Source organism: Mus caroli, unplaced genomic scaffold (assembly GCF_978045245.1).
Source record: "Mus caroli unplaced genomic scaffold, Mus_caroli_1 scaffold_1, whole genome shotgun sequence".
Lineage (NCBI taxonomy): Eukaryota > Metazoa > Chordata > Mammalia > Rodentia > Muridae > Mus > Mus caroli.
Window position 1 is genome coordinate 165,339,201 of NW_028227256.1, and position 24,643 is coordinate 165,363,843.

General features: G+C 46.3%; 1 protein-coding gene across 2 annotated transcripts in view; it reads left to right on the top strand.

Moving 5' to 3' along the window:
• Window positions 1-273: 273 nt before the first annotated feature.
• Rxrg (retinoid X receptor gamma) overlaps window positions 274-24,643 on the top strand; it is a 41,249-nt gene continuing 16,879 nt past the window's right edge. Inside the window, exons 1-2 of one of the 2 annotated variants that reach the window (XM_021157140.3) lie at window positions 274-627; window positions 15,934-16,181. In XM_021157140.3, coding sequence (XP_021012799.1) covers window positions 579-627; window positions 15,934-16,181 — 297 coding nt within the window. In that variant the 5' untranslated portion in view covers window positions 274-578. Of the gene's footprint in view, window positions 628-15,933; window positions 16,182-20,303; window positions 20,539-24,643 lie in introns of those variants that run through there. The other variant, XM_021157147.3, reaches the window with a different exon arrangement.

The window sequence follows — 24,643 nt, forward strand, 5'->3', positions numbered from 1 at the left end:
GTGGGTGCGAGTCAAGGAAAAGACACCTAAAGAGTCTTTATCGCCTGCCATCTCCCCCTCCTTTTCTCCTGACCCACTAGGGCAGTCACACATCGATTGGTTCCCAGCTAATAGATTGTGCCACCCGGTAGGAACCTCTGGGGACTAGCGGGGAGCTGGAAGAGTCGCTCACAGCAGCCCAACCCAGAGTTAATCAAACTAGCAACAGGATCTCAGGCGCAGTGGTGGCGGCGGCGGCGGCGGCGGCGGCGGCGGCGGCGCAGCAGTAGCAACAGCAGCAGCGACGGCGGCGGCAAGAGGCAAGGAGAGGTAGCAGCGGCGGCAGCATTATGCGTGATTACTGACAGGCACCAGCTGCTGCGGCCGCCACAGCCTCTCAACACTATGTGGACTCTCGGATCTAGAGGCAGATTCCTGACTAATCCCAGAGGGCTGGCCCAGCCTGTGCTCTCCCGGCTGCTAGCAAGCGATGGCCACTCTTGTTAGCCCAAGTTGACGGAAGCCCGGCTGTGCCTGGGAGCCGAGAGAGAGGCTGTACTCTTCAGAAGCGCAGCAGAGGAATGAACTGAGCAGCCAACATGTATGGAAATTACTCCCACTTCATGAAGTTTCCCACCGGCTTTGGTGGTAAGGACCTCACTTGGGCTTCACCGTGTTGAGTGTGAACCTGTCGGGGAGAGGCCAGGGAGGAAACGGGATAACGTAGCTTGGAATCGGAAGGCCAGCGTGCATGTTCATATGCATGTGTAGTGGGCACACGGCGCGTTTCGTGGGTGCTTGTCCATGCAGAAGACAGAATGGACCCAAGGTGAAGGCATGTTTGCATATCAGAAGAAGGTCCTGGGATATTTATGAGAGTCTGAACCAGCGTGTTGGAAAGGGTTTGAAACAAAGCTTTGCTACAACCCCACATGTCTGTGTGGGTGTGAAAAGTGAGAGTGAGGGAAATTGCTAAGATGTACCTATTATTTAATTTAATTTGTAATGAGGGGGGAAAAGTGATGTAAAAGGTTTTGCTTGGGCAAAAAGTCCCGGAAATACTTTACAACAAGGGCAAGGTTGTTTTTACTTAAAAGCTCGATTCTTTACAGTTGGATTTTCAGAAGGGAAACATAGCCCTTTAATTTGCCACACTGTTTCCTCCCTGCTTTCTTCCCTTTTGATTTGCTAATAACCTCTTCTCTCCTCCCCTGCTGCTGCCCCCAATTCCACAGCAAGGGTTGCTGTCTTCATTTCCGCCCTGGGGGTCGAGATCTAGGGCTGGGGGTAGGGAAGGCCAGGCTCTGAGAACCTGCAAACTGTGGCTCCACATAGCCCAGTCAGGCAGGGGAGTCCCTCACTCAGGAGGTTGAGTTCACTGGCTGCCTTCATGCCGGGGCAAATCTGTCCTTAAGGACCCCTCCCATCAGGGACAGGAGTAGCCCAGACACCCATCCACGTGTAAATGCAACCAGCAGCCAAACCAACTGACTTCTCATGTGTCTAGAGGTGGCATGGAGTTCGTGTTCTTGGGAACCAAAGTCAGAAACCATGCTCTATGGATTCTGGCAGACAGGATAAAGCAGATAGATTTGCAAGCTCTTAAGAACTGAAGTCCCTGCTCTCTTGACCTCCTCTGTGAACAGGCAGCCAATTTATCCCAAAGGCCTGGGAGGAAAGTTTGCCTTCTTTACTGGGCTGAGTCCTCTGTGGGGTACTGTGACACACTGCTGTCCCTTGTTTGGAGGCTTTGGGTGAGGGGGTATCCCATTCCTTCGGAGGGCATCCAGTAACTCTTCGAGCCAAACAGGGGCCGGCCACCTGGAGACTGGCTGGGAATGACACACTACCCTTTGCACTGGGGTAATCTCATTAAGTACACACAGTAATGCCGTACTGTGCACGGTGGAAGAAGCATTAGAAGATTGCTCATTGGTCCCAGGGGCAAGGGGACATGGGAGTTAGCACAAGGTAAAGCTCAAGTTATTCCGACTATTTTGATGGCGGAGAGTGGTGGCCAATAACATGGCCTGGCATGTGGCCTCAGAGATGCTGTCCTGGCTCTTCTCCCCTCCCATCTCAGGCTTCTTCAGGGCTGAGAACAGCTTTTCTCCTTATTTGTGAACTTGGATGTTTGCTGGTCATGTTTATCTTCCGCTAGATTCTTGAGACCCTCAAGGTCTGTGAAATGATAGCTTCAAAACAAAAGGGAGAGGGACTAGTCTAGAATTCCTTAGGGAGGGTCGAGGATGCTGTCTCATTTGTGTAGACACCAAGCTGAAGCCTAAAGGAAGGCAGAGATTAATCAAGGTGGTAAAGGGTAGAGTTGCCAAGTGTTGCCAGAAGTGCCCCATATTATCATTTAAAGCAGAATTGCTTTCACTTGATGTAGCACACATACACACACACACACACACACACACACACACACACACACACACACAGAGGCATTGAGAGACAGAGAGAATGAGACTGCTGTCTTTGGTCCTTAGTTTTTTATCATTTATCTTTGAGACCTCAGACAAGCTACCGAACCTCTCTAGGCCAACACATCTTCAGTCTCTAAAATGGACCTTGTTATTTCATTCTTAGAGTTTTGTTTTGAGAATTAAGTGAGGTAGCCAGTCCATGAAGAAAAAGTATTATCTGTACACTTGGTACCAAATACAAATTAATATTTCCATTCCTCTCACTTTGCTCGGAAACCAACATGCAAATTAACTTAAATACCAGATATTGCTGTAGAATAATGAATTGGGGATCTGGAAAAATGTACAACTAAAGCTGCAAAAACCCACACGTTTTGCTGGCTTCAGTTGTCATAATTGTGGAGGCTCCAGTCTTCAGTGTCATTGGGTTTTCAGATCTGGCATAGCACGGGAATGGGACGTTTAAGTGCTCGCTTCTAATGGTGCTTTTCGTTGTCATGTCTAGGGAAGGAATGGCTTGTTTTGCTTGGTTCTGTTCATGTTTTCCATTTTGTTTGCATGGGCCAGTTAAGAGGAGGCCTACTCTCAAAGCCAAAGGCTCGCCCCTTCTGTAAAGAACTCACAGTGCAGGAGGTGGAGCCTGCTGAAGGCTTAGGAAACCTGGGGATACCACCTGCAGCAATAATGCCTCTGTCTTCATAACTACATTGGTGGGTAACTCCTGCCCTTTCACACATTAGCAAATGGACCTGCAGAAGGTCCTAGGGTCCTGTAAGAATGTCTAGGGCAGCAATGTCACTGTTGGGAACTAACATTCATGTCTGGGCCATGTTTATGATGTGCCTACAAAGAGACTGAGGGCCAGTGTCCACAGGGACCTGCAAAGTCACTGAGCTTGGACTCCGCTCTGTCTGCTAGAAGAACTCTTTTCTCCTTCTTGCCTAAGTCTTGGGTTGCCAACTGTACAGAAAATAAAATAAAATAAAATAAAATAAAATAAAATAAAATAAAACAAACAAAAAACTTGTTTCCCCAGGATGCTTCCCCTTGCAAGATTTGAGATAAAACTTTGTGATTCCCCATCCAATTGTGTACTAATCCCAGGGGAAAGAAGCTAAGGGTCATAGGCGACAAGCACCTACAACCCAGGGACCAGCCATCAGTGCTCTGCTGGGGCCAACCCAACAGCAAGTAGACTGGCTGACACTGCTTGCTTCTCTAACTTCCTTTAAAGAAGAGTAGCCAAGGGCTTTGGGAGGTAAAGCCAGAAAATGGCACATCTAGCCCTTAAAGCTAGATAGTCCGGCTGCAGGTCTGTGCTGTGCAGAGCTGCCTCTCGTAGCTTTTAAAGTAGACACATTTAATTTGCAAGGATAGGGGCAACAGTTCTCCTCACTCCAGCCTGGACAATCTGGCTGATCACTGACTGCAGAATAGCTTAGAAGCAACAGTGACCTGATGGCTTCTTGGGGCCCTCCTGATTTGTCAAGAGTTCTGTCCACCTGACCTGGCTCTTGGTGTAGAAACTGCCCCCTTTCAATTGGAGAACAGCTACAGAGGAGAGTGGAGCTGGTGGAGTTGGCAGTGTTTGTGTATGTATGCATACACACACATGCGTATTTTCCAGAACACATTTTCCCCCCTCTGCAGATGTGTGGGTGGTTAATTGAAAGCTACCATGGGTGTAAGTGGTTAGGGTTTGTGTAGGATGGGATGACTGCTTATGAGATGTAGGAAGGAGCACATTTAGAATAACTATTTTCTGAAGCATTTACAAGATTACAAAGAGATAGACAGATCAATAGAAACCAAAAGGAGAAATCTTTCACTTTCCCCGTGGTATATCATAGAAGATCCTCACCCTAGTTGCCTGGAAGTCAGTCTTCCACTAGCAGCCTTTGGATGAAGACATAGAACTTTCAGCTCTGCCTGCCTAGATACTGCCATGCTCCCACCTTGATGATAATGGACTGAATCCCTGAACCTGTAAGCCAGCCCCAATTAAATGTTGTTTTATATAAGACTTGCCTTGGTTATGGTGTCTGTTCACAGCAGTAAAACCCTAACTAAGACAGAAGTTGGTTGAGGAGACCTGGGCTTTAACCCTGTCTGATGTTGGGGCTACTGAGGGAAGCTGCTGTTCTCTTTTCTGGTATGAAAGTGGATGATACAGATTCAGAAAATGGAAGACATCTAGTCTTTAGAATGCCTGGGATTGGATGGCTTTCGTGAGATGAACCCAACCGTAGCTCAGTCATCCTCACAAAAGAGAAAAGGCAGCACCATTCACCAGGCACCTACTGTGTGCCAAGCACTCTCTGGGGCCACTGCATGCATGTGCTGATTTGTACTCTCCAGGATCCTTGGAGATAAGACACTATCATCATCTCCCACCCTCTGCAGACAGGAAAGCAGAACCCTTAAGGGCGTGGGCAAACTGCCCAAGGGCATCTCTCCAGTAAGGAGCAGAGTCCAGGTGAGATGCAAGTCCAGGTGGTTTAGGCCAGAGCTGCTAAACTTGATCTTACACTGTGGCCACACCCAGGGAGGGGGGTGAAGTAGGAGGTAGAAAGGTGTTCCAGATCCTCCAAGAATGGGGAGTTATTTGTATAAACAACTTATTTTCTTTCCTGTATTATTTACAACTTGATTATGGTTCGGAGCACTCTCTCTCTCTCTCTCTCTCTCTCTCTCTCTCTCTCTTTCTTTTAAACCATTGTAGCAAAAGAATAAAATATCTTAGAAGAGAGACAGGGAACTGAACAGAGGTTTAGTTTTCCTCCCTTATGTGGATCACATTTTATTTTATTTTATTTTATTTTATTTTATTTTATTTTATTTTATTTTATTTTATCTTATCTTATCTTATCTTATTTTATTTTAACATGTGCTGGATTTTTCCGTTTTGGGGCAGGGGTTGGCCAGACAGTAAGCAGTATCCATTTTTACAGGCCATACTGCATCTGTGAGAGGTTCTTACATCAACCCTTGTATCGAGAAGCAGCTATAGATATGGCCATGCTCCAGCAAGGCAGCCAGGCCCTAGGGGAATCTCTCTAGAGAAGTTTTATCCCCATTTCGGATTGCCTTTCCAGAGAGTCGTGATTTCCAACACCCCGGTTGTAAAACACCGTTCTTCTGTTTCCTCTGTCACAGAGCAGAGTTCTCAGTCAGGCAAAGCATCCCAGAGGTCATCTATCCCTGATCATCCAGGAGACTCTTAAGAAAGCACACGTGGCTTGGCCGGGATGTGGGGATGTATGTTATCTTCACATTCATTTTCACAGTTCCTTTGGAGCAACCTGGGTGGGGAGAAAGAGGAGCAGGGGCGGGCAGTGCTAAGCCACAGCATCCTCCCCGCCCCTGCTGAACACTTTGAGTGGGTAAGCACTGACCTACAGTTGTAACGGTTCGATTTTTTTATTTTTTTGAGCATGGAAAACTATGAATATGCAATAGAAGGTTGTTCCTCCTTTCCATTCAGCATTTGGAGGCTGGCATTAAATCTGGCTGGAATTCTGCGCGTACATTGTTTCTTTACAATAGGAATGTCTGCCCTTAAAGGATCAGACTGCCCACTGGGACATGCTGAAGTAGGCATGACCTGGATTTGGCTCCTGCTTCTAGACAACTACAGGTTAGCACACCATTCCAGGGCAGAGGCTCACGAGGCTGCCATGATTAGGGACTTCCCACCCCTGGTCTTCCAAAGCCCTTGTCAGCAGCACAGGGACCTTGCTAAGTCCTGACCCCTGTTTTTTTTTTGTTTGTTTGTTTGTTTTGTTTTGTTTTGTTTTGTTTTTTTTACCTTTGAATTAAAGCCCCTGGAGCCCCTGTCTCTGTTGTCAGCTGCTGTGCCTGGAAGAGGGCAGGGGTGGGGCACAGTAAGGATTTCTGGGTTAAAGGTCACATCAAGCTCCTGTTAGGATTTCAGAATTAATATCTGAACTCTAAAAATGGAGAAACCTGTGGTCTTTAAATCAAAGGAGCATTTATAAGAAGTTAGAGGACCGGCAGGGAGAGTGCTCGATAAATATTTTAGGCTGTTTGCTTGAATTTCATTTCTGGGACTCATTACCTTTGTCTTTCTTTGCCATTTTACAAGTCAGCAGTGGGAAGGGGAAGGAGCCTCATGGAGGACTTGGGGTTTGGAGCACCCGTGTTTTCACAGGCCCAACAACGAGGGAGGCAAAGCAGAGGTCAGAGTGCCTTCTGGAAGTAGTATCATGCACTGATGGCAGAGTGCCGTCCATCCATCCATCCATCCATCCATCCATCCACCCATCCATCCATCCACTCATTTATCATAATGTCTAAAGACCTGCCGTTTGGAGGACATGGCAGTAGAGGACCCTTCCCCTTCTTGGCCTGCTGGAGTATACACACAGCCCCCAAAGTCTTGAAAATATTTGAGGCTCCATTATTTCTGGAAGCATCCCTCAGGCTGAATTTAAGTGTCTTGACCTGAAAAATACAGGTATTTAGAAGCCAACAACAGATGAAGCCAGGGGCAATATTGTATAGGAACACAGCTTACAGTAATGTAAGGTGACTTCGGTCTTTGAAAAAGTATATCCTTATTCAGAGGCTGGGAGACCTTGAACAAGAAGCCCAGAGAGATGGAAGCCATGGGTTATAGAGCTGTGGTGGGTAGGATTAATGTTCAGAGACATCAGCAGTGAAAAGTTATTTCTCGGCACCCTCAGCACCTGCCTCAAACTCCTGTCGGCACGTGGCTAGAAGGGCTCATGGTACCCATGCTGGCAGATTATGGGTCTTGCTTGTGGGGTAGACAGTTTTTTGTCAGGGAGATCTCCTGGAACATCTCATTTGTTAAGGGGCAAAATCATGCCCATCTGGACCAGCCTGGCCTAAATTGGCTCTGGGATGGAAAGTAATGTGCCGGCAAAACTTTTGAAAGACTAGGGAACAGACCCTAGTTTTAAGCTATTCACAGTCCTGACTGCAGTAATTCACAGCAAGCCCTGTTCAAAGAGCTACATTGTCATCAGCAACCTTGGTTTGCTGATCTGCCTAATGGGGCTAAAGGCTTAGCTTACAAACCACTCAGTACCAGACTGTAGTGGGAATGAAGCAGACAGTGGCCTCAAAGGGAATGGTTCTAGCTAAAAGGTTTGTCTTGGAGCCTGGCACATATATAGCACTCAAAAACAGGTTTTTGCAAAAGCCAGCAGTTGCTATGGAAATAGCAGCATAGATTCATGAAGAATGTCATGACTATTACAATACGCTTGGTTTGAGAAATCAGAAGACCTGGAGGTTTGCGCTGTGTGACCTTGAGCAGAGCTGTCTCTGAGCTCATTCCCTCTTTTATAAATTGAGGCGGTCCTTGAAGTCTTAGAAGTCTGGTTCCTAATCAAAAGATATATATATATATATATATATATATATATATATATATATATATAGTCTTATTGATTTATGACATAATCAATTGAGAAAGGTGATTAATGTCATAGGACCCTGGGGAGATGGCACTTTCTGAATGAGTGTGAGGATATAATTAAGAATTCCCAGAAAGCCAGTCAGTGGTGGCGCACACCTTTAATTCCAGCACTTGGGAGGCAGAGGCAGACGGATTTCTGAGTTCGAGGCCAGCCTGGTCTACAGAGTGAGTTCCAGGACAGCCAGGGCTACACAGAGAAACCCTGTCTCAAAAAAATTTTTTTTTCCCAGAAGACACTTAAAAGCTGGATGCAGAGTGTCTACAGGGAGATGAGAGGAGGAGCCAAGCAAGGGAGGCGGAGCCAGGAGGAAGGGGAGGCGGAGCCAGGAGAGGAAACTGCTGGGCAAACCAGTCATAAAACCTAAATACCACCACTGCCTCCAAGTCCACCACCAAAGCGAGCTTGTCTCCAATAAGGTGAAAACTGACACCGAGTTTGTCCTCTGACATCCGCACACATGTGCCTTGACACGCTCATTCATATGTGACTGCGTACCCACTCCAGAATCTGTACACATTCACAAATAGTAAATGTAAGAGAACTGGTTATGGTATAAACTAGTTTATATTTGCTGATTTACAAAAAAAATAAAATAAAGAAGGTTTGCTAAGCAAATAAACTGGAGAGAGAAGCATTGAGCCTATTTAAGATACATCTGTTTTCAAGCAATTTAAAAAGCATAGTAGGAGTGTCATTAGCATATTAACGGGGTGTTAATTACAAAAGAGTCTTTTAACGCAGGTTTTATAAAATCCCCACTTAGTAACCATTAGCTTACGGTACTTGAAACACAAACTATTCACGTGTGTTACTTGGAAGTAATAAAATTGTAATTTAAAAGTAATCTGCCAACTTGTCACGAATTTAAACTGATTTTCCTCTCAATTGATCCAAATGAGTGAGGTTTTGCTATAATTATATATAATGCTGGTAATAATGAGGCTGATTATCAATCTTTCCCTGCTTTTCACCACTCCATCATTACAGATTTTAGGGCGGGAGTGGAGGGAGTTGGGAGGAATGGGGGAGGGGAGGGAAAATGGAGGAAAGAGAAAAGACAGAAAAAAAAACCCTCATCTCCCCCCATCCCACCCCCACCCATCCCCTCTCCCAGCGCTGGAAGAAACCACCACACAGCCTCTTCCTGAACTGAGTGAGTTTAGGCAGAACTGCCCGCAGGGCCTGGCCAAGGCTGTTTGCCTCTGCCTCTGGTCCTGGATGGACAGGAAGCGTGTATTAGGCCATCAGCAATGCATCTTTTTGGTTTCGACCTTCCTTCCCTTTTCAATGGCCACAGCCATAACTCGGGGCGGAACACCCCAGAGGCGGGCAGGCTCATTTCTCCATGTTTTCCACTCTGGACAAATTCCTGTTTCTTCCCTCTTAAAAAATCCAGGAGAGGCTTTGTCTCAGGGTGGGCTTCTAGCTGGACCTGCTTTGGCTTGGGCTTCTCATCACCCGGGAGTCTCATTTCTAATACCTTATTTTCCACACCTGTGGATATCCAGCTCTGCCCTAGAGAAGTGGGCATAGTTTTGTTTTTTCCATCCAGCCCAGATAGTGATGGGAAAGTGCTTTGGAGAAGGTCAACAGTGATTCAAATGTAAAGTATCAGAGCAAATCCTAACTCAGGATGGCTTTTCCGTGGAAGGGAATGCAGGGCAGGGAGGGGCCCTGCACAAGGGAACCGCAGCTGAGGTTTGGACTATGAAGGGCTGGAGTCAGGACTAGGAGTGTCCTGTTAGGAAGAGTCAGGGTCAGGGTTATCCTGAGAGAGGCCAGGAGCTGGATCAGGAAGAAAGAGGGTAGATCTTAGGACTCTGTTAGCAGCTACTGTCATACATCAGAGGCACTGGATTAAACCTAAGCCCTGCTGCTCTCCTTGGTCTCAAATGCCTTATTCCCTTATGTAACTTGTTTGATCCCACTGTCTCGAAGGTTTTACATCCACACAGAGACCATAAGAGTACCAGCCTCAAAGTATCCAACACACGTGTGTGCACGAGAGTATCCTAATGGAGCCCGCTGATCATACAATGAATATAATGGAAAGAGAGGCCCATTGGACTTGCAAACTTTATATGCCCCAATATAGGGGAATGCCAGGGCCAAAAGAATGGGAATGGGTGGGTAGGGAAGTGGGGGGCGCTATGGGGGACTTTTGGGATAGTATTGGAAATGTAATTGAGGAAAATATGTAATAAAAATATATAAAAAAAAAAGAACATGGACAGAATCCTGTCAAACAAAAGAATAAAACTGAACTTTAAGCAAAAAAAAAAAAAAAAGATATATATATATATATATATATATATATGAGCATCCAAGTGCTGTTGGCATGAGGTGAGTTAATGTATGGAAAGTGTTGAGAGCTCTGTCTGGCTCTGAGGCAGTTCCTCAATAATATTAGCTATCATTGTCATTCAGGAGAGGAGACAACACAGAAGTGTCAATTAAAGCCCTTCATATGGCAGTCCCCTGCTGAACTCGCTCGGCAGCCTGCCTGCCTGTGTCTTCAGAGCCAAGTAGGGAAAGGATGTGTAAGTTTTTCTTAAACAAAGAACAAGCCAGGCATCGCATATTCTGACTGTCAGCTTAGGCACGATATCCTTCTACTGGATGAAAGGAGGGGAAGCTTGGGTGTGGGCTTGTCCCCACCGTGGGAGAAACCAGAGTGGGGCAGAGCTCCAGGATGCTCCCCCTCACCCCAACTTAATGTGGAGAATCCAGTCCTGAGAAGCTGCCCCCTTCCCCATGGGTGGGCATTAGCCATTATCAATGGCTCATGACAAGGCGCCTTGCTCTCCTGAGGAGGGATGCCAATGGGAAAACAAACTCTCCACCCTGGCACAGCAGCAAAGGGGTGGGCAAGCCACGCCAAGCCATTTGCTCCCTTGTCTGGCCAGTCAGAAAGACTACAGGCTTGACATTTTACTTTCATTGGCTGAGGATTGGTTGCTAAGCAACCCCTTACCTTGGTAAGAATTCTGTAAGTCCCAGTACTTCTCTCTCCTCTTTCTCAATAAGTATCTGTCTCTTTTTCCTTTCTCCCTGTTTTCTATTTCTTTCCCTCCTCTCTCTCCCTCCCTCTCTCTCTCTCTCTCTCTTTTATACATGCACACACTTCATTTGCTGTTGAGAGATCTCACAGATTTTGTGTTTGATAACTGAAGCACTGATTTCTTATTCAAATACTTTCATTTATTAATTCTACATTCATATATATATTCTATATTTATATAATAATATATGTTAGTTTATATGATATATAATACATTGTATATATTAGTTATACTATATATATGCATATATATATCAGAAGTTTCAATGTTCAATAATTAGCCAACAAATCATATTTTGAGCACATAAACCATATAACTAGAAATAGTATTTTATAGCAGGGGTGCCCAACCTTCTGACATTGTGGCATGTCGTTGGGGTCTACAGATATGTGGGATAACATCCACAGTTACTTCAAGATGCATATGGCCTGTGCTGGCGGGACAAGCAAAGAGGTGACTGACTCCTGGTTACCAGGAATCCTGAAGAGAAGTCATTAATGCTGGCCTGTGTGCCAGGCTGAATTATGAGAGGATAAGAGGGGATGTAAGGAGGTCACTGGGGCACTGGGGTGACAGAAGAGCACCTTAGGCTATTTATGAGCCGGTCCTTCAGAACATTCAATATTAAAACCCCTAGTATGACCAGCTGGTGGTGGCACAAGCCTTTCATCCCAGCACTTAGGAGGCAGTGGCAGGCGGATCTCTGTAAATTCCACACCAGTCCGGTCTACAGAGTGAGTTCCAGGACAGCCACAGGGCTACATAGAGAAACCCTGTATCAAAGCAAACAAACAAAACCCAGTCTTCCTGTAGCAGGGCTTACTAATTGAAATCCTTACGGGAGCTTTCACTTACATTGGACTAATTCATTTTCAGTGCTAGATACTGAAGACAAGGCTTTGTGCACTGCAGGCATATACTATCATCAAGCCACACTCCCTGCCCTTCGATCTCTACAAAACTAACCTTTTTGTTGTGTAGGGCTCTCAATTTCCTTGCAGCCCCTTTCACACCCCCTACAGAGTACTAAGTCTTCCAGATGGTGCCTCCGAGCTCTGGATTTCAGGGACTCTCTTTGGTTCTTTGAGGCAGGCATGGTTGCATCAATCCACAGAATTCTTTAGAGAAGCCCAACAGGACTTAGGTACTAAGAAGAGGAAGAGACCCAGGAGCAGGCACACACAGAGGACACAGCAAGGAAGTTAACCTGCAAGTGAAGGAGAAAGGACCGTGCCAGCATCCTCATGTTGGACTCTCAGCGTCCATTAGCTCTGATGAGGTCAAGTTCATTGTTTAAGACAGCAAGAGTCTACATGGCTGTAAGAGCGGGGCCTAGAGGTCAACCTGGGACAGGTTTCCATGTCAGAGCCACAACATATGTAGACTTTTGGAAAGTGATAGGATTCGTTCTTTATTCTATATATTCTTGTCATGATTTGGCTCTCTAATGATACTCAGCTTCTTAAACTATATTTGCTAGACAGCTTGAAGGACTAACAAAGTCAAGTAGGTGACAGCAGAGCCCCCATAGCCAGTGGTTAAGCTCGGACCATTCCAGACTCCCGTTGCCTGTCCTTTCTCACCAGTGCTTGAAACCTATGCTCCACTCACAGAACAAGCTAGCTGGGAGAACCACAGAGGTGACCAAGCGCTAGCTTCTTGCTGGGAGAAATGACGCCCAGGAAAAGAAAACATGACAGAAGACAATATCCTGAGGAATTTCCATCAATTAAGTCATTTTATAGAGAAGCTGCTGGTTGAAGAAAGAAAATGAACTCTGTGGAGTAGTCTAAGGGCATTTTTTAGGTTTCTGGGTAGTTGTATTACAAGTGATTGAAGATCAAGATGCAGGATCAGAGAGCTAGCGAGGCAGACACGGTGCAGGGGCCAGATCCTCGTATGGAGTCAGCCCAAGTGAACGACTGTTTCAGCTCATGCCTACTGCTGTAACAAGGACCTCAGCCTGGCTAGTTCAGAAATAATGACTTCCTTTACTTATAATTCTTGAGGCTTCAAAGTCCAAGATCAAAGCCTTGAGAGGTTCAGTGTCTAGGGAGGGCTGGCTTTCTACTCTCATCGTGGCACTCGGTCCAGGAATTCTGATCCTCCTAGGATGGAAGGAGTAGAAAAGAGACAAATGCTGTATCCTCACATGCAGAAGAGATTTGGAAGGCTCGCAGCATTCTGAATCTCCTTTAAGAAGGCCATTGCTCCATCCATGAGGGTGCGATCCAAGGCGCTCTTCAGGTCCTCAAACCTTGAGTTTGAGTTCCGTGGTATGGTTTGGAGGGACATACATGGTCAACCCATAGCAGAGTCCAGTATCTTCACTAGAAGCAAAACCACCATTGTCAAGACTGCTTGGTCATTGTGAGGGTCAGAGTTCCAAAAACATTTGTGCAAGATGCATTTGCCTCTTTGAATTTGATTGTTTTTTGAAAGTCTTGTTATAAATTGTCTACCCTTTCTGGGCTCATTGACACATCCAAAGTAAACCACATTAATTTAAAAAAAATAAAAATTGTATTTATTTATTTACTTGCTTGTGTGAGAGCAAGTATGTGAGTGTGTGAGTGAGTGAATGTGTGTGTGTGTGATCATCTGCTGAATATATGTGACATGGATTATGTGGGAGATCAGAAGATGGCCTACAGGAGTTGGTTCTCTCCTTCTGTGTGAGGCCTGGAAAAAGTAATCACATCACATCATTAGGCTTGGCAGCAGGTGCCCTTACCCGGGAAGACCTCTTGCTGGCCCTGTACCTTTCTACGACAGTTAAAAACTGGACAGGAATTCAGTACTTCATCCAGTCCCAACAACCCTCCTGCCTCTGCAGTTCACAGTCAAACTGCCTTCAGTTTTACTAGCTGTAGTAACAATACACCACCCCTTCCCTTCTCCTCCCCTCCTCTCCCTCTCCCTCCTTTCTCTCCCCTTCCCTGCTCCTTCCGTCCTTCCAAAAACAATGAACTCTCTATGTGGTGTATTGTTCCTTGGTTCATGACAAAGTACCTGGGAAAAAGCAACCACTTAAGGGAAGAAGGATCTATTTTGGCTTCAATTTCAAGGGTTGCAGTCCAGAACAGCAGGAGAGGCAGTGCAGTAGGACTAGCGTCTGTCTGTCTGTGATGTAGGGCCACTTTCTCTTATCTAAACAGAGCAGGAAGCAGAGAAAGAGAAAAGTCAGTAGCAGATGAACACACACACACACACACACACACACACACACACACACACACACACACTTGCTCTCACACAAACAAGTAAATAAATAAATACATTTTTTAAAATGGGCATGGTCCTTTTTTTGCTCCTTTTATTTAGTTCCGAATCCCCATCCCTGGGTCATAATGCCTACATTTAGGGTGAGTCTTTCCTTCTCAGTTAAACCTCTCTGGAAACAGACTTGCCCAGGTGTATCTTCTCAGTCTAGTCAAGTTGATAATGAAGACTAGCCATTACACTTTGTAGTTCTCTAAAATCATTGCTTCTAAAAAAAGTTTAAATTCCCTTCAGAATGATATAATTTTAGACAAAAGTAGAATGTTGGGTCCAGGTGGGGATGAGTGTGGGGTCTTAAGTTGAGAATGTTCTCTGCATAAACTGATTGTTCCCTCTTTAATTTTTTGCATTCATTCTCTCTCTCTCTCTCTCTCTCTCTCTCTCTCTCTCTCTCTCTCTCTGTGTGTGTGTGTGTTTAAATACGTAAACCCACATGCCACATACATGTACAAGAGTCAGAGGACAATTTGTGGGAGCCAGTTTTTTTTTTACCTTCCACTATTTGTTTTCCAGGGTTTGAACTCCAGTCTCTAGACCTAGCAATTTGTGCTTTTCCCAAGTGCGCCATCTCGCCAGCCCTAGAGTAACTCCTTTGCGTAGGTAGACCTTAACTGAGGAAGCAGAAGGGCCAAGGGAAACTCGGGTGGGCATCTTCCTAGTGGGTATTTATATTTACAACCCATTCCACAGTTACTTTCTGATGCCTCTTGCTCAACTCCAGAACTTTAACGGGGAAGGCTGTTCCCTGTCTCCTAATCCTAGTACTGATTGCTCAGGACCCAACCTACCTCACATAGAGCGTAGCTCACAGTGTGACCTAGGCAGGCCATGCTGAACACTCCGCTTTCTCACTTTCTGTCTCTGTATATAACAAGGTGCACCGCAGAGTGGAGGGCAGCGATTTTGTGCATGTCTTTGCATCTGACCTTTCAGATCAGCCGCTCAGGGCGGGCTGCTCTTGCTGTGTTTTCTCCTCCTGTTTTGCAGAGACTTGGCTGTACATCTTTGCTGGAGAGAGCGTTCCATGGTGGGCTCTCAAGAGGGCAGGAAAGCACCTGCCCATCTCTTTCATCTTGCATTAGTTACTGGCTACAGGGAACATGGTTCAACTGAGCCTAGAAGTGTAGATAATCACTCTGTCACTACTCCCAGGCTCCTAGAACCTCTTCCATAGGTGCTAGTGGCTCAGTGCCTGTCCCTGCAGCCACCGTGGAAGTACTGTCTACCAGCACAAGTACATGAGTCTTCCTGTGCTTCCCAGGCCCTGGTGCCCACAGAGACATTTCATTCATGCCAATTGGCATATGGGTTAGTGGACTGAGGAAGGGAATCTTGGTGAAGCTCTGGTACCTGTTGGCTCTGTTCCTCACATGGGCATTGACTTGCCCTGCTTGACTGACTGCCCCAGAACAAAGTCACAGAGGTCTGGGACTCGTGGGCGGTGTCATGGTTTGTACTTGCTGTGCATCTTGGTCCAGTTATAGCGGATGCAGATGTAACCTCAGAGAACTAAGACATCATGGAGTTTCCCTCTCCTAGGCCAGCCCCTCTCCTATCCCTGCACTTTGCTTATCTGAGCAACTAGTATTTGTAGAAGAGGCCCAAAGGAGGGAAAGGACCCAGGAAACAAACTTAGGGCTGGGCTGGGCCTGTGTCCACAGGAGCCCTAGCATTGCTTCCTTAATGTCTCACTGTATGTGTTTCCTTTCACAGGCTCCCCTGGTCACACTGGCTCGACGTCCATGAGCCCTTCAGTAGCCTTGCCCACGGGGAAGCCAATGGACAGCCACCCCAGCTACACAGACACCCCAGTGAGTGCCCCCCGGACGCTGAGTGCTGTGGGAACCCCCCTCAATGCTCTTGGCTCTCCGTATAGAGTCATCACTTCTGCCATGGGTCCACCCTCAGGAGCACTGGCAGCTCCTCCAGGAATCAACTTGGTAGCTCCACCCAGCTCCCAGGTAGGTTATACTTCTCCAAGGCTAGTTTAGCCAATCCTTGAGGCCTGACGCTGCTCCTAGCGGGTAGATCACAGACTGGTCCCACACCTGGAGCCTGAGCCATAGGCAAGTGCTCACCGAGGGCTTGCTGAAGCAATTGCATTGGCTCTGGAGCCTGGTTCCTTCAGAACCTCATTGTTTGTGCCTTCAGTTCAAGAAATTCTGTGACCTCACAACAACTTGTGGTCCCAAAGACTGGGACCACAAGGGCACGTTCCTGGTGGGCTTAATGGCTTTGATTTCAACACCTCTCTGAGGGTGTTTGTAGAGACCCCCTTTGATTCTTCTACTGCAATGAGTATCTAGGGCAGAGGTTCTCAACCTGTGGGTTGCAACCCCTTTCTTTGAGGGTCAACCAACTCTTTCATAGGGGTCGCCTAAGACCATCAGAAGATACAGGTGTTTACAATATGATTCATAACTGTAGCAAAATGCAGTTATGAAGTACCAACGAAAATAATAAGGGTTGCAGTATTAGGAAGGTTGAGAGCCAATGATCTAGGGGCTTGGAGAAATGGGCTCTGCCAGCAAGGTGCTTGCCATACGAACATAAGGAACATGCTCAGATTCCCAGCCTCTACCAAAAGGGGGTGGGGCATGGCAGCATGGGCCTGCAGTCCCAGTGTTGGGATAGGAGGGCCTCTGAGGACTTTGTGAGCACCTGTGTCAATCTCTGACCTCAGTACCTATGTGCACTCATGAACGCTTACATACAAACAAGTATCTAGGCAATGAGATACTATATGCTTTTGTTAAAGGGAATACAGAAATGATCAGGGCAAGTCTTTGCTAAGCATTTTTTAACAGAGGGGAAAGGCAGGCACAGCACACAGACAAATCTAGAACTAGGTATCCATACATCCATGCGTGTCTGAGACAAAGAGGAGTCAAGGTGAAAACTTGACCTGAATTCTGAGTGTCTCCTGCTGCAGTGGAGAAAAGGTCTATCACACAGCAGACCTGGGTCACTGTGCTCTGTGGCACCCCCAGGATGGCCAGATGACCTTGCCTTCCCCTCTAAGATTGGCAGCTTTCCTCTCTTAGACTGGTTGGTTAATGCTACAATAATGCTATATGGAAATATAACCCCCAGGCTGGAGTGCTCAGTGATGAAGGGCCCTTACTGCTCTCACGGAGGACCTGAGTTTGGTTCCCAGTGTCCATATCGTGTCTCAGAATTGCCTGTAACTCCCGCTCCAGGGTAGCCAATATCCATATCTGGGTGTCTTAAAGCATCCTCAGATGCTGCACACATGTGAAACACATGCATAGACATAGGTAAAACACACACACGAAATAAAAATTCTTTAAAGAAAAACGATTTCGGTTATCAAAGCTTACAAAAGCAAGTATTGGTCTTCTGCTTTGAGATGCCCGTGCTTCCAATGGGCCTAGCCTGCTAGTCCCTGTGTCTTAGGCTAAAGGAGCAACAACCAATCTGGGAAATGGTTTGTCATGGTCTTTCAAATGAGTGCTGTCTTAGTTTCTTTTCCTGTCGCTGTGATAAAAGTCTCTGGACAAAGACAACTTATGGGAGAAAGGATTTGTTTTTAGTGCACAGTTCTGTATCTCAGTCTGTCCATTACTGTGAAGAAGTTGAGACACATTATAGCCATAGTCAAGAAGCTGAGAGCAGTATAGACTAGTGCCACTACTAGTGCTTAGCTTTCTTTCTCCACGATTATACAGTCCAGTAACCCCTCCCCAAAGGAAAATGGGCAGGTCTTCTCACCTCAGCTAACATAACCAAGATGATTCTCCCCATAGACAGCATGACCAAAGAAAACCATGGAGATGATTCTATTACTGGCGAATGGAGAAACAGGCTGTCCCTATTCTAGACAAGGGCGCAGCACATAGGGCATGGGACTTTAGAAGTGAAGATTTAGAACAAAAATTTTATATACTATACCTTTCTTTCTCCTTCCTTCTGCATTCTTTGGGGGGGAGGGGGGATAACATTGGTAGTCTTTATGATGTTCAGTTTCTATATATACATTATTATGAATGTTTCTATGACAGTTTTTGATGAGGCTAACATTTATAGGTTACTCATAGGTAGAATGAATAAGCCAGCATACGTACTATAATATGGACAGTTACCATCTGATCACCTGAAGGTCAGATTAGAAAAAAAGACTGGTAAGCCAAACGAGTAAGAAAGAACTATCCTACAGCCTAGGAGTTGTGTGTGTGTGTGTGTGTGTGTTTGTGTGTGTGTGTGTGTGTGTGTGTGTGTATGCGTTCCTGTGGGTGTGGAGGCCAGAAGTCAGCTTGGTGTTTCTTCCTCAGTCATTTCTCAACCCTACTTTTTGAGACAGGGTTTAAGCCTGGAGTACAGTGTCTTAGCTAGGCTGGCTGGCCAGTGGTCTATAGGATCAGTCCATCGTCATTCCTAGCATGGGTAGGGGTGGCGTTCAGATGAACTCTACCACCTATGGCTGTGACATGACTGTTGGGGATCCAAACTCATGCTTGCTCAAAAGTCACTTTACCCATGGAATGGCCTCTCGAGTCCTGGTGTTGTGTGTATGTAATACTTTTCGGTCTTTGGTCTTGAGCTGACACATTGGCTCTTTCTCAGCCTTCGGCTTGCTGGTCTTCAGACTATAGCATGACCTTTCCTGGAGTTCGTTTGCAGATCCTGGGACTGGTTAGTCTTCTAAATTTCTTAGAGCCTGTTACCCTGACACCCAGGAAATCAGGGTAGTGAGTATATAGGCGACATCATGCAGAGCAGTCACGTGCTGTGTGGACTACATATGCAAGAACAAAACCCAGGGGGAGCAGAGAAGAAACCATGTACTGCCTGATCATGGGTGCTAGGACCTCAGAGGTGGCCGCTGGAATGTATGTGCCATTCCCAGCCGTTGAGAATGAATGGGGTTTGTTTATTCACTGTCTTTTCTAGAAGCACATTTAAGGAAGGAGAGTCAAACGAAGCCTGATCGTTAGAAAGATACATCTCAGTGTAGCGAGGAAAGTTAGGTTTTGCAAAGGGCATTACCATTCATTTAAATAAATGAGTCCTCGTGGCTCCTGTCTGTAATCCAAATGCCTGGAAGTCTGAAGTAGAAAGAGACCTACAAGTTCAAGGCCAACCTGGGAAGCTGTAGAGTGAGATTAAGGCCCGCCTCGGAGGCTGTATAATGAGTTCAAGGCCAGCCTGGACTACAGAATGAAAACCTGTCTCAAAAAACAAACAAACAAACAAACAAACAAACAAACAAACAAACAAACAGACACAAGAACAGAGGCTGGAAGACAGCACAGGCGGTAAAGTGCTTGCTGCACAAGATTGGGGGCCTGGATTCAGTCCGTAGAACTCACAGATAATGCTGGGTGTGGTACTTGTGCGTGTAACCCCTACACTGCAGAGGTCTCAGTGGCTAACCAGTCTAGCCATACCAGTGAACTCCAGGCCCCAGTGAGAGAACCTGTCTCAACAAAATGAGGTGAAGAGCTACTGAATGATAAATACTCTCAGCGGGTGACTGCTGGTCTCCACATATAGGAACACACACAGGCATGCACGCACGCATGCACGAGCACGCGCACACACACACACACACACGCACGCAGACACACACTCAAGCACTCACATGTGCACACTTACTAAATTAGTGAATAAATGCAAACATAAGTAAAAAACTGTTTGTGAGGGCCTACAGTGCTATACGACACCACCTGGGATTTGGGGATGTAAAAATGGTATAAATGTTGCTGAGCATTCAAAACAAATAAAATCCTAAAGAATAAACAGGATAATTGAAAACAACAATCACTGTTATCTATGAAGACATATAAACCAGGGTAAGTTGGGAGAGTGACAGGTCCTGGGGGTAGAAAGCAGACAGCACTGTCTCCCGGAGGCTGCCTTTAGCAATCACAGCAGAGTCTCCTGACTAAGCCAAACCTGGCCACTAAGTTCATCTCCACAGCCCTGTGTGTCGGAGCCGCTATTCCTGGGCCGTATGCCTGTACAGAGGGATCGGGGTTGAAAGGTCAGCTGAAAGCTTCGGTGCTGGCCAACTGGGCTGTGTGCAAAGGCTGGGCCAAGTTTGGCTTTGGAAGCTATATTAAGCTTGCCAAATGCTGGTGAGGCAGCCCTCAGACTGGGAGCTGCGCTCCGGGCTTGGTCTCCGGAACCACGCGCAACAGAACTTTGCCCAGTTAACCAGATGATACGCGGCTAAAAGGCTTTGGTGTTAATCACGGAGACTCAGAGACCTTGGGTAGGGATTGTTCCTGCATCCTGCCTTCTCGGCTCAGCGCTGGGTGTGTGGGAACTGGCCACTGAAGCATGCTCTTGTGACCTGTGAGTACGACTCCGGAGTGATGAGGGGAGGAAGTGCTTGCTCGTTGTGGGACAGCAGACGGGGTCTTCCACTCTGTTCTGCTTCTTCTCTTTGCATTCCTATGAGTGCACTCTGGGTTTTCCATCTTGAGGAACCAAGGAGAACTGAGCTGGCACAGAGTGGAAGGGACCGTGTGACCTTTCGCTAACCACTTCAGCTTATTTCTGTTTGAGTTTCATTTTCTCTACTGTGGGGCACAAATGCTTGCCCTGATTTTCCTAAAAGGATTTTAATGAATGTCAAAGGAGATGTGGATTTGAAAAGTGCTTCTCGAGGTCTTTAATGCTCTGTGGCAGCCAGAAGATACTGTTAATAATATTATTCTTACATGATACATATTGAACACCAAACCAATAAGGTATAGTGTGTTGCTGAAAGGTTCCAGAGAAGTTTGTCTCAGTCAGTAGTCTCAGAGCCATGTCCTAGGTACTAGAGATTTTATATATATACATTCATGATTGAATCATATCTATATAATATATCATATATATGTGTGTATACATATATCTGCCCTACATATGATACATATGGCATATATGATTATGTGATATATGATTATATGATTCAGTCCCCTTTGGGAGCATCATAGTAGAAAGACCAATGTCTAGATACCAGATATATATCTAAGAGACAACCTAAATACTTTATGTAGTCATCTAGGCTACATATTTCAATGTATGTGTGTACTCACACATATGCGTGTGTGTGTGTGTGTATGTGTATAAAATGCTATATTCTTGTTACTATAATTCTGTTGGAAAGACTCTGAAAAGGTCCCACAAATATCTGGAGTCCCCCACTTCTTTCTCCCCTGCCAACCCACACTGCCTGACTGGGATCCTTATTGATTTGCTTCTGGTTTGGTTGTTTTTGTTTTGTTTTGCTTAGTAATTTATTGACAACTGAGTCCTCACCCTCTCAAATGTTTGCATTTTTTTAATAGCAAATATCTTCATAAAACTGAAAACATTATTGTTGGAGTAGACCTAAAGATCCAATCTGATGATAAATAGAAATCAAACTATAACATCTTCAAAACAAAATGGTTTGGGAGTCTAATATACATGTCCATTAAAAAAAAAGTCTTGGCTAGCTGGACACAGTAGTGCTCACCTGCAGGGCCTGTGCTTGGGAGGCAGAGGCAGGAAGATCATTTCAGAGCGAGTTTGGGATACAGAGTGAGATGCTGTCTTAAGAAACAAATCAGATTTGGTTGAAGCAAATTCAGAATATAAGAAGCCTCAACTTTTTCAAAGCTAGGGAACACACATGTGTGCACGTGAGCACACACACACACACACACACACACACACGCACACGATTTGAAAACCACTGATCTAGTCCAGAGAAGAGGAAACAATCTCTGCTAAGTGGTAGGAAGGACCTGGTCAAGATCTGTAGTGAAGCCGGGCAGTGGTGGCACACGCCTTTAATCCCAGCACTTGGGAGGCAGAGGCAGACAGATTTCTGAGTTCGAGGCCAGCCTGCTCTACAGAGTGAGTTCCAGGACAGCCAGGGCTACACAGAGAAACCCTGTCGTGAAAACAAAAACAAAACCAAAAAACCAAAACCAAAACCAAACAAACAAAAAACCAAAAACCAAAAACCAAACACCAAAATCTATAGTGAGGAAGAGTAGGGCCAAACCAGCTTCCAGGTGGTAGGTTGGACCCATTCCAAGATTAGCGGTGGGGTCTATACCCTGGAACACCGACACTACTCCAAACCTAGCCTGGGTGAAACATTGGAGGCTGGAGACGGCTCAGGAATGGAGCCAGTGTTCTGAAATGGCTCCAGAGGTATGCAGGAAGCATCAGCCACTGGGTCAATCTGCACAGAATAGATGAGCCAGCGTGCTCCTGTCCCAGGCACAGCGAGCGAGCCTGCGTGCAGTGGCAGGTCAGATCGCCTGCTGAATTTCAGCTCTAAAGTGCCTGTTTCAGCAGAGCTGCCTCTAATGGAATGAGACAGTCAAGGTTCAGGGACTCTGGGGCCAGGCAGCTAATAGGCTTGCATTGACGACAGCTGCCTTCCACTGCCCGCTCCCTTTGAATCCCTCGCACCACCGGTGGTCTCAGCCCACACAGGCCCTGAGCTAGCCAGAGGGTCGGATGGAGGAAAGCCACTCGTCCTGAGCACTTTGTCCCACCACCGTCGGAATTCATGGAGAAGTGGGAGAGGAGCTGCTGACTCAGAACGGGAAGAGAATGTGTAAAACTGCTCTGCTCCTTCATGGCTTCCGAGTCAAGGGGGTGGGGCAGGAAGCTTCGAGGACAGGTGAGGGCTCAGTGTCTCCCGCCAGCCCCAGTACCTTGGATCCAGGATCCCGGGCACCTGGCACCAGGCAACTAGACCTAGTGTGTACCTAAGCACGTCTTTCCCATCCTTCCTAGGTCTACTACACCCCTGCTTCATTGGCTGAGTTTGAAAGCCATAATTCCTCTGCTCAAAATTTCCCTAATTGCCATTCTCCTAGCCAGGCGGCGGAGTCTTCAAGGCTACCACGCCTGTCTCTCAACATCACCTGCTATACATATCTACCCCGTGGGCACAGTTGCTCCATAGGTTTTGGGGTGTTATACCTTCACTTTCAAAGCCGTAACCTATCACTAGTCCACCCATCTCCTACCCATTTGGGGGCAGGTTTTATCCCAAGTGCTGCCACCTTCGGGAAGTCTTCCCTGATCCCACAGCATGTGCTCTTTCCTTCCAACTATCCTACCCAATTTTACTCGGCAACTCTTTGAGACGGTGCCTGTATCTTCTTACTCTTACTTGTAGAACCTCCACAGAGTTTCAATGAACAAATGGAAAAACCATGGCGAAGCTAATTGTCTTCATATGAGAAACCTAGGAAGCCCTTCATATGAGGAGCTATGGAGATGGCTCAGTGAGTAAGAGCACAGGCTGTACATGCATGAGGACCCGAGTTCAAATCCCCAGGAAGAAGCTAGGTGTGGCTGCAATCCCAGCCTTGTGTGGAATGGAGACAAGAAGATTGCTGGGGCGTACTTGTCACCAGCCAAGCTCCAGGCTGAGCAAGAGACCCTGTCTCAAGAAAATAATGGTGGAGTAATGGAACAGGATACTTGACATCTTCCTCTGGCATCTGCATATGAATAGGCATACACACCCAAAGAGTTCAGACATGTATAGCCCTTTATCCTTACACAGAATAAAGATAGGAAGACCCCCTTGGGTTGTCACATGGACTTTCAGTATTGGAGAGCAGTGATTGTGTTTTCCATAGATGGTCACAATGCACCTATCACTCTTCTATGGTCGCTGCAACCTGCAACTGCAGAGCTAGGGACTGGGTGGGAGGAAGGGGGCTGGTAGCATCTTCTTGAGATGGTGGCCTTTCCTCCTAGGATCTTTCTTGGTCACCTGGGGATTTGGGGACAGGGTCACCATCAATTTGGCAATGGTTCTCTAGCTGTGGCTTGTGACCCCCTTGGGAGAGATCAAACAACCCTTTCACAGGGGTCACATAGCAGATATCCTGTATGTCAGATATGTACATATGACTCATGATAGTAGCAAAATTACAGTTATGAAGTACAGTAATGTTATGATTAGGGGTCACCACAACGTGAGGAACTATACTAAAGGGTCCCAGCATTAGGAGGGTTGAGAGCCATTTTTCTTTGGGCTCATCTGATGTAAGGGCTTCTATTTTATGGATCCAAGTGTTCACTTATATCCTCTTAGGGTACTTAGGAAAAGTTGTTGCCTGGAACGTACACTGTCACGATTCATGCCATGCTGTGGTTCCTTGCCTGCAAAGGTATATGGGCATCATTGATGAAATGACAGAAAGCCCCAGTAAGAGCCGTCCTCAGACCCGCCATACGAGAAGCACCAGGCACCAGCCTGGGCACCATTTTCTCTTGGAGTTCCTAGGTGTAGGACCTCTCTATACTACAGAGAAGCAGGATAAAATACTGGGTGTGTGCTCCAGATAGGCTGGCTTAACCTCATGTAAAAGGAGGGAAAAGAATTCTTCCATTCTTCTCTCATGTTTTTATCCATTATACAAATAAATAAAATATTTATAGCCTTTAA